General features: G+C 33.9%; 1 protein-coding gene across 1 annotated transcript in view; it reads left to right on the forward strand.

Moving 5' to 3' along the window:
* Window positions 1-9402, forward strand: part of LOC138321807 (LIM homeobox transcription factor 1-alpha-like) — a 30392-nt gene extending 20990 nt beyond the window's left edge. Inside the window, exons 3-9 of the mRNA XM_069265785.1 lie at window positions 2740-2957; window positions 4316-4452; window positions 5191-5268; window positions 6241-6382; window positions 6674-6709; window positions 7228-7302; window positions 8136-9402. Coding sequence (XP_069121886.1) covers window positions 2740-2957; window positions 4316-4452; window positions 5191-5268; window positions 6241-6382; window positions 6674-6709; window positions 7228-7302; window positions 8136-8311 — 862 coding nt within the window. The 3' untranslated portion in view covers window positions 8312-9402. The remainder of the gene's footprint in view (window positions 1-2739; window positions 2958-4315; window positions 4453-5190; window positions 5269-6240; window positions 6383-6673; window positions 6710-7227; window positions 7303-8135) is intronic.
* The last annotated feature ends 1883 nt before the right edge of the window (window positions 9403-11285 follow it).

The raw sequence follows: 11285 nt of genomic DNA on the forward strand, positions 1-11285 counted from the left end.
CATCTTGTGACTATATTCTATATTACTGTAATACTATTAAATCTTGGCCTTAGTACATCAACTTGTAACTATATTACGGTAATACTGTTAAATTTTGGCCTCAGTACATCAAATCATGACTATATTGCGGGAATACTGTTAAATCTTGGCCTCAGTACATCAATGCGTGACTATAATACGGTAATACTGGTAAATTTTGGACTCAGTATATCAACTTGTGACTAGATTATGGTAATAATGCAAATCTTGACCTCAGTACATCAACTCTTGGTTAAATTACAGTAATACTGTTAAATATTTGCCAATGTGTAAAACTGTTAAATTCTGACCGCTGTTATTCCGCCCTTGCGATATATTACGGTAATTGGCCACAGTACAACATTACGGTAATTGGCCACAGTACAACATCTCGTGCGATATATTACGGTATTTGGTCACTGTATAACATCTCGTGCGATATATTACGGTATGGTAGGGTGCTGAGCTTACAGTGATCTGCTTTCCTTTCCTCTAAGGCTCGTGCTACTGTCCTCATAATTGCGTTGACGTTTTCTCTAGATATTATTTCCAGGACTAAGCTGCGCCTGCTGTTTTTATCGGCTCGGTTTAGTGGGTCGGGGACGTGTATCATACCTGGTCTCGTCGTTATAACGGTACCCGACAGGGCGTTATGACGATACAAACAGTATGACGCCAATGTAAACTAGTTAATTATGTATGATGTCGTAAAAATACGGGAAGTTTCGTTTATGTTCCCTTTGTAATAAAACACGAACGATAAACAGCGTTTACGTTGGTTGTCCCTCAATAATTTATTGTTTGCCCTTTCTAGGTAAAAAAATCTGTTATCTAATTTGTGTTGTGTTATATAAAAAAAACCTGATTGAACACGGCTGGATTTTGTTTGAATAGAATAATCGCACGTGCTTTATACGTGTGTCTCCATGACAACGTACGTTTCTCAACCTCAAGCACGTGGACGATGCAGAAACCTGGTCAGGTACAAATGAAGCATTCAATACTATATATCTCGAATGAATAAAATTATACAACATGACTACTATAAGCTCTACGACCTAAAGCCAAGTGTGCATGATATAACATATTTTTTATAAAGTAAAAATCCAAGGTTAACGATGTAAGTGTAATTTAATTCAATGACAATTAGTTATTTGCAACTAGGAGTAACACCCATGTTATAACGGTACATACACAAGATGGAAATAAAATCATATATTTTTAACAATGACGTACATGTATGCTTCGTTCTCGTAGTGTTATGAAATCAATCAATGCTCACATAACAAAGAAAAGTGATTGAAAATAAGACCTTTGCCATTTTGTTTTATAAAAGTAATGGCTTTATTCTTTGTTTACTTTTCACTTATCGGATGAGAGATTCAGTATGGCGTCAGCGGAAGAATTCCGCAGAGATAATAGTTTGAGTTTTTTGTTGGTCTCAGAGGAGTGCTTTCTCGCCATTCTCTATCGCCTTTTTAGCTGCTAATCCCTTAAACAGGATCGTAACTGAAAACCAGTAGGTTTTTGTCGGAAGCATTTCCCAACCCATCAGCCGAACATTGTGCCTAGTATTTCATTTGCCGCTCTTTAGTTCTGGCCCTTCGACCACTATTGTTCAAGATTGTATTCACTGCGGGCCTAGTCGTCACCAAAGCGCTTGTCATTTCCGGGAAACACCAGCATAAAGTAGCGTTCTCTGTCGCACTAACTCATCTGTTTTATCCAGCTATTCTTCTGAGTCTTTTCGAAGCTTGTACCCATTATCTACTCATTTACGTCGTCTTTTGGACGCTTTCTCTTAGAACAAAAACATGTGGTTTACCCGGTGCAGTAGGCCTAAAACACAAATAATTTCTGAAGAAAAGCATTTGTGCAATTTTAAAGTTGGTAAAGCAATTATTTAAAAAGCATTGAAGCAGAAATACAAGTCACGTGGTCATGCTTCTCCTAGAAGGAGTCTTAAAAGATCATAATGTTTGCCTTTGTTTGTAAACAAAGATTATATTTCACCCGTGGATAGTTCGGAACCGAGTTTTGCCATTTCTACCATTTGTGATTTTGTGTTAGTGAAATGATGAAATATAAAAATAAAGCTACTCTCTAGCAAGACCATCAAGATTATTTTGATTGGCTTTATATCCGTGTAGCTTCAGAGTAATTCGAGCTATGGCATAATAATAACTTCTTGACCTCAAATTTATCCGTTTGATGTTATGTAAAATTTCATTTGTTGTGTTATGTCGTCGTTTTAACCCAGGATGGTGTTTACTGAGTGAGATGTGTTTTTTTTCCTTTTTTGTATAAGATTATTACATTATTAAGTTGGTGATTTATGGTTGAAAGTTGTTAATATCCGATTCGAGTTAACACTATGATTACTTTATATTGTTTCGTACTATTGTAATTTATTAAACTATATTTTGTCTTAAAGCAGTTGCAGGCAACTTACATTTACTTTTATCAGTTCAAATTGTAAGCCTGCATGGGGTTGAGTATGAGAAAGACGCGGATAGGATATATGACCGTTCACCTATTAACACCTAGACATGGAATCTAACCCCAATGTGTTACAAACTTATGAAGTCAATTTCTTATACTTCAGATTTTTTGGGTGAAATGTGTAGAGTTGGTTGTTTGATATTATTTCAGGTTGTGGTATGTTGTTGTATCAAATTATTGCGGATATTATGTTATGGGTGCGGTTTGTTGTTGTTTCAGATTATTCCGGGTAATGTGTAATGGATGCGGTATGTTCATTTCCCCCAGCGAATTAGTGATGAGGGCCCAAGGATATGTTTATCACCTCCAATGTTTTATGTGTATTGAATGTGGACAGCAGCTCCAGAAGGGGGACCAATTTGTCGTGAGAGACGGCCAGCTGTTCTGTAGACTGGACTACGAGAAAGAGTTTCACATGCTGCCTCTCAGTCCGAAAAGTAAGTAATCGATTGCAAGCGTGATAGACATTATAAAAAGACAAAAAACCGATTATGTGCACGTAGTCAACTCTATGGGATATAGCACGTAAATATGCGTCTTTTGTTAAAGTCAATCTATTAACTCTTTCACCCCTAAAATTCTATAAAGAATTGTTCCACCTTTAATTCTGGAAGAGTTCAAATACGTATTTAGGGGTAAATGAGTTCCCGGGATCAGTAACAACGTATGGAGGAAATCTCAAACGTGTATAGAAATATGGTAGGAAGGCGCGATATGACATACAATATAATATTAGTTTTAGTTTATTGTAGTGTTACTTTTGACGTTTTGTTATTTACAGGTTTATGTTCAAATATATCGTTTATTATACAGTGTTTCCAAAATTCTAAATCTGATGTAAATAACTACTCTTAACAAGCGGAGCGAGTCACAAACCACGGATCTGTCTGAGGTTATGACAGCTTCCGTCTCCGACTCCCGAGTTAGATAATCATGGTCTATAGTAGATTAGGAGTCGGAATCCGGACTGGGTTATTGATTGTGACGTGCTGGGGATGACAAACGTGAGGGATAATCGGCCAACAACAACCAGTAGAGGCTGTCGTGTAGGCAGTAAAAGGTCGTTATGTGTCTTGGTTACCGAAAATCCAGCGTAATTATATACAAAAACCGTCAATTTTGTCTCTTTCTGGCTCACGTAAAATACATGTTATAAATACTCTCAGAGCATCGATTTGGGATATAATCATTTAAGCCGATATGTACTGGAAATCACTTATGTTTTGTAAAGTACCTTTGGGCATGTAGAATTCGATTTTATATATATACATGTATATACATAATGTCCTCTTGTGACATTGCAAGGGGGGTAAGTGCAACGAACATGATAACATTTCATAACGGATTGTATAAAAAGGTAAGACGCATTATTGCGTCATACAACAGGTTCATTAGGTCCAAACTCACCGATAGTGTAAACTGAAATTCTTTCGCTAACGATTACATTCGCGAATTCTTTTTTATTATGAAATACGAAAAAATGAAGTATCCGCGCATATATATCTATCTATTGTAACACTATTAACGAATATTTCAAAAACTCAAAAACAAGTACTTTTTTGTTGTACAGACAAATCTTCCCTGTCAATTAGAAATTTGTGAAACCTATACTTCGAGTCAAGTGTATAATGTATGTTTATAGTCTTCGAGTATACCATGTTCAACTAATTTTACTATTCTGATACAAATGAGATGACAATGTCAAGGACAATGATGACTCAATTCGCCTGTAAACTTTAATAAATGAAGAGCTTACAATGCATCATGAACATCGATGTTTTGTTTCGTTACCAAGGTGACGACAGCGAGAGTTATGAGGATGGAGAGAGTGATGGAGGAAAACATCCAAAGCGACCAAGAACTATACTCACAACCAGTCAGCGGCGAAAGTTCAAGGCCGCCTTCGAGCTCAACCCGAAACCATGTAGAAAGGTACGCCCGCGCATCTTTGCAGACTGGCAACCAGTTTGTAACATATCCAAAATTTAGGCTGGATAATTGTTTTCTCTGCAATATGTCTGATTTTATAGTTTCGAATTGGGGGAAGATAATCTTGTATCAGAATTCTAGCGAGAAAATCTTAACAATAACTTACAGTCCGGTGGGCAGTCTAGTATCGCTGTACATAACGCTGCATAGATCTTGCATACCGTTTATCATAAACATTTGTTAAAAAAATACATAAAACTTTATGCATTTTCTTTTCTTTATTTCATAACATATCATAGTATAAACAAAATTGAAAAAAGTGAATCTTACATTAATCCATTCCATTTGTTAGAAATAAAACAAAGAATTTTGTCGTAAAGTTATTGTCACTATTTCTGCATAGATCGGCTTACCACAAATATCTATATCCGCGAAATTATCAAAACCACGAAAGAAGGTACTCACGAATATGTCATCCCATACAGTAAGTATTAGTGGAAAGGGTTTGCAGAGAAGAGGTCATAAATACTCTCCGTATGATATCAATTGAGTTTAAAGAAGTTATATTTACATTTTGCCACAAAGACTCCCATTACACAAATGATACTAGTAACCATGAACTGCATTATGAGTGAATAAATGCAATCAAGATTTGGGTGCTATTCTATTTGGGTGCCAATCCGATTGCATTGACAAATATATAATATTTTGCATACTATTAATGTATTCGAACCTGTGTAGGTGAGGGAACAGTTAGCGGCAGAGACTGGACTCAGTGTAAGAGTTGTACAAGTGTGGTTTCAGAACCAGCGAGCAAAGGTATGTACTACAGGAATGTTTCTTTTTTTTCTTTTATATGTTTTTTAATTTGTTTTTTTGTGTGTTGTTTTTGTTGTTTTTGGGTTTTTTTATGTTTTTTTTTATTAGGAATAAGATTTAATTAAAAAGATGAATAAATTTAACATTCCAAATGCGACATTTAATCGAAACAAAGTTGTACTCCATAATGCATTTTTCAATAAATTAAAGGATATACTTGTTCAGTTATTTCAAATAAAGAAAAAATATTTCATTAAAGAAAGGGTTTTCGAAAAAAAGCTATTTTGGCTTAAATCTGGAGTAAATAAAATTTCAAAATAAAATGTATTCAAGATGTGATGCATGAATAATGATGATTTTTCACATATTCATTTTATATTAATTTCAATATATGTTAGTTTTATATTTAACATGCTCTATGTATACAGACAGATTTGTATTTGAATGTGTTGCACTGCAGAAATGTCTTCATGGCCAGTATTATATTTTAAATGTACATGTAAGTTTTTAAAAGATGTTCCACCTCTAACGAATGGTATTTTTTCTCTATCAAAAACAGGAGCAGAAGAATTAGTATTTTCTTCAGTTACAAAAATAACTTACTTTTCACCATTACCACATTTGAAAAGTTTGAGCTTCTTATTTTATTTCAAGATAAAGCTATTAGCAATAATGAATTGCATCCCGAAAAAAATTGCGTGGCTGTATGTCGCATATGGAATAAACTACTGATTGCGCATGCACCAAAAGCAAAAAGAAATATATATATTATATTTCATATTACCTTTTGTGATAATTATCATATGAATACATGATAAAACACAAGTCATTGTTCAAATGATGAACATCGTTTATGCTCTGTCGGCGGTGGAGCATCTTTAATGTCTCAATGACAGTCTTTAATGCTTAATGAAATGTAATGTAATAAACATCCTAGGCAGAATCCAGTCACTTATTTAACTTGTATTCCAGGTGAAAAAGTTAGCAAGGAGACAGAGTCAAGATGGAAATGGAAATAAAAACGGGAACGGAAACAAGAGTAAACACAATGAAAACAAAAAAGACAATAAATCAGATTCCAAGTCGGACTCCAAAGACGAGGATACTGACCAAGGTAAACATTGTCCAGATATTTATCCTAGGAAAAAAAAAATGTCTATATCAATGCATATTTATTAATATTATACGATTTCCATAAGAGCAGAAAGTAAGCATAATTTTTTTTTTTAAATTCAATAATATCTGCAATAAATAAGTTTCCAATGCATGTGACCTATTAATAAACTTAGACCTCAAACCACACACTTAATCCAACATTCTTTTATTTATATGCTAGATAATGGGTTAAAGATTAGAGAAAAAAATTAAAACCAATATACGTATGTTCTTGTTCTCCATTTTACAGATTGTCTGACTAGACTAGGGGATGATGAATCGATAGGTAAGACATCAGCACAGTTATGTTTTTCTTTTCTTTTTTTTTTTTAAAGAAAACAATCGGTTTTATAAATAATTATACATTTCTGGAAAAAAAATCCGAAAATGGCTCACCCTGGTAAATATCTGCGTTTACTGCATTTAAACAAGGCTTCAAACATTAAATCCCTTTTCAATAATGAATTGTTAAGAATTATTTAATTTTATGAGCCACCACACTTATCAATATATTTAATTTTATCATATCACCCTAGTTTATCGTTTTCGAAACACAATATTCATAGACAAACGTTATTGGATCGAAATGAATATGCTAGAATTTACATGACAGAGTAAAGCATACACATTAACGTATATATCAAGTTAAAATCCTAGGAAATGACTGAGTCATGACTTAGTCTTCATTAATAAATATTAAAGGAATTATAATTATTAAATTACAATTGCCTTCCGACGAAACATGTTTGACTCAATATCAAGAGAACGAAATAATGAATAGAATGCCTTTTTAACATATTTCAGGATCACTGATATCAGAAAACCGTCACCATGGCAACGCCGAACAAATATCACCTCTCCCAGCCAGTGAATATCAAGGTAAGATCGATTAGAAAATCCTATAAAAAAGACCTAAACGAATACGTCAACACACTATCAACTTAACACGGGAATTTTATGGAATGCGTTTGTAGATTATTTCGTATATCTTTCTGGATTATATTAGTTACTACTTTTGCGTTTGATTTTAAATTTGTGAAGTAACTTGCAAAAATAGTAATTAACTATCAAATACTTCTAAGGAATAGCTGAATAGATACGATGACATGTTTATAATATTATTCAAATGTCACAAACCGTTTTATCAAGGAACCAGACATACACAATAAAAAGTTAAGATACGTTTATTTCCACAAAAAAAGAAGTTACAACACTAAGGTTGAAGTAGAAGCATACAACCAGTTATGAATCAACTAATTCAGGTAATATTTAAAATGAGAAGATATTTAATTTTCAACCATACGAACAAAGTATAAGTCAAAGCTCTCCGCCTAGCCGGCCAGGGGACTCCTGCACGATCATGTGGGATTTCTCCGGGCACTTCCGTTTCCTCCCACTTTAAGACCCGGGCCATCGAAAGTGATTTGTATAAGTTGAATAACTTGTGGAATAACTTGTTATTGCTCTTAAATTTTACTAGTCTATGACATGTTCATGGGAATCACTAAAGCTAGTAAAATACACTACCACAAATATATCAAATGTATACATTCCCTTTATTTTTATGTAAACAAAAACGATTTTAAATTCATTTTATTTATGTGCAAATAAAACACTGAGCAAAACAGGAATAAAATGGTGTCACTTAAAACACAAAGTAAAACTTCTTGTCTGGGTATGAATCAATACGCTGTGTTTTATCTCTTTTACAGCATCACCGTATGACGAACTTGACCTTCCCGGGGGAGCGCGGCATTCCATTGAGGAGTGCCTTGACCACATGTTTAACGGGGAAACGACGGGTCATTCAACATTGGACTCTAGTGGGGTTCCAAACCCTATCGACAAACTGTACTCAATGCAGAATTCGTACTTCAGTGTAGAGTGACGTGGACTGCTCTTGTATTCTTAACCATCGAAACATGGCAGTTCCTCCATCATCGATGTTTTGTCGACCTAGGTGTGACACAAAGGAAACATTGTTATCTCGAGATGTCGGTGGTTGTCTCGAGATGTCGATGGTTGTCTGAGTTGCAGATGGTCGTCTCGAGTTGTTGATAGCTCTGCTAAAAAATATAGACTATACTCCCCGTGTGAGTTTCTCTTTGCTGAAATGACGGAGATAAGCGTATTCCAATTAAAGGATATGACAAATATAAATTCCGAGGATTATTCTTGTATTTTGACTGTCCTGGAGGTCAGCTTTGAGCGAGACAATTATAGGCCTCAACAACTCAAGGTCACTGGAGAAATGTTGACACGACAGTTTTGGGTTGGTGTTACAATGTTATTGTGATGTCTGCAAGTGCTCTCGACCAATCCTAGATATTTCCAGACCTATGTGGTAGTACAGAGCCATATCGGGAGTCTTTGGATGGTTGGAGAGTTTTCATTGAAGTAGTTAATTGAAACAGTGCAATTTGTGTGACACGATTTGTCCAATATCATTGTATATATCGAACATTTTTGTTAGAATGTTGATATACTCTTCATTCATTTAAGTCTTATACTTTCTACAGAACGTAGTTTATCGTTTTGGTATTCCAGTTTACTCAACAATCTTCTTACCAGTTGTTGGTAACAACTCTCTTCACCTTCTTCTAACATCATTCTAATGCTAACTTTTTCGAAATATAAGGACCAGAACAGACATTTCTCACATACTTGACAGATTTATCCCGCGGTTGCTAGGGAAAAGATAACTCTCTGAGGAGAAAATACCGGAAATACTTGTGATATTATATTCCCGCGGTTGACATCACTAGGAAATTTAATACATTTCACTAAAATTATGATATGAATCATATTTTCATAAGGTTGAATATTCCAATTTCAGCATATAATACCTGGTTATATTGGTTTCATATTCTGTCTTTTAATATTACAGTTATCTGTTTTGGGTATATATATATAGATTGCCTCGTCATCAGTTTGAGTACAAAATGAAGTTATTTTGCTTAAAAACATGGCGTTATGGTCACAAATCGTAATAACCTTAAACAAATGATAGATGCAAATTAGTCGAGGTATAATATCAATATTGTATACCTACTTATTTGATGAGAAGATATCGCGTTAAGACTTTTCTATACGATACTGGGATAACTTCATAGATAATTATACAATGTAGTAATAAAAACATACATTTATATATTTTTGTTCGAATTATCAACATATTGACAGCTGTAGAATATGAGTTGAAAGCGTGCGGTCATTTAGCAAATATTTCAACTAATTACTGGTATGTGTAATTGTGTAAGAATCTAATTTATAGATATTTATATTAGTTATTTGTGCTATGTTTTATTATAATAAATAGCTATGTCATGCTCTAATTTATGTAAATTGTTAAACTTCAAATGTTGTTGTACAATTTATCGCATATTTAATAAAACAGTACCATTGTGTTTTGTTTCTCTGAGTTCTCTTTATGAACCTGTAAACCAAATTTTTCCCGGTAACCGCATTTTGTGTTTTCATGTTTCCGTGACGTAAAAAATATAATACTTGTTTCAGAAACCACTTTGAGGTGATTAATGCGCTAACATTAATCCCACGTTAAATATGTGAAATATTATCGCTCGCGAAACTTAATTTTTTGTACAGTAACGAACATCCGAGGACCAACAAAAGCTTCTTCGATATAAGCATAGTTCGTTATACACAAACTACCGACATCTGATATAAGCCTTGAATGACAGTAAAAATAACTTCGTTATAACTATGCATTTGTTTCAAGCGTCTTCGTTGTAAACGTGTTTTGCTGTATTGATATTGGCAATGATAGTAGTGAATGAAGTGAAACATTTAGATAGCCGAAAATAAGGTTATGAATACATATTTATCGTTGTTTAAACTCTAAAAGTGGAATTATCATGGAATTATCATGTGCTTTATCTATTTTTATATATTTAATTTCGTATGCTACGCTCATTGCATGGACTGAATGAATTGTACTTCGAGCATTATGACATCACACACGAATGACGTTTTGTCGCGGACATCACACACGAATGACGTTTTGTCATCGGCTAATCATTAAACTATTGACTAAGATAGGGATGCGTCAGGACTTGATTTGTTTTATGGTAAAAGTAAGAACGATATCGATTAATTGTTACCTATTTAGTACCCTACTGTCTTGCTTACTGACAACATGTTAGTCCGCGCGGGAAAATTGACATTGTAACTGAATGAACCATTTTGTTTATGAATCTTATGAATAAAATCTTTCAAATGTCTGGATAATTGAAAGTAAACTGAAAAACTACTAAAAAAACATTAAAATTTTGTTATCTTTTCAATTTTTATAGGGACTATTTTTCATCACATTGAACTTGGCTGTTGAGGTTAAATGGCTGAAGCGGGAAATTCAAATGTTCACTCGTATCTAAATTATGTTTTACTTTAAACTAGAAAGTAAAATGTAAATATAACAATTAACCTAACGGGTGCTATTTTATTTATCTGCCACCCAGATTACATTTATATCTCCAATAAATGCAATCTAACAATCCTTTAATTGTTAAATAAATACTACATGCATTAGAGGATGACGCTATGCAATGTCATCCTGTAATGCAGGTAGTTGTTTATTTCATTATATCAAATCAAGAAACAAAACAAGTGTTCAAGTATGTGCACTATGGAAACATTTACTTATTTTAGCTAAAGTCGAAAACTCACCGTTGGCAGTAAAATAACAAAGCAGCTGTCATACTTCAAAACAGGTTATATTCAAATGCATGCACTGCTAAATGAATTACAATGCCTGCTCACAGATATGCATTGTCGTTCTCCTTGCTTTTATTGAAATCTGGATAATTTGAAGAGATTTTTTATTCCCCGATGACTTTAATATA

Source organism: Argopecten irradians, chromosome 4, assembly GCF_041381155.1.
Source record: "Argopecten irradians isolate NY chromosome 4, Ai_NY, whole genome shotgun sequence".
In the NCBI taxonomy this organism is placed as follows: Eukaryota; Metazoa; Mollusca; class Bivalvia; order Pectinida; family Pectinidae; genus Argopecten; species Argopecten irradians.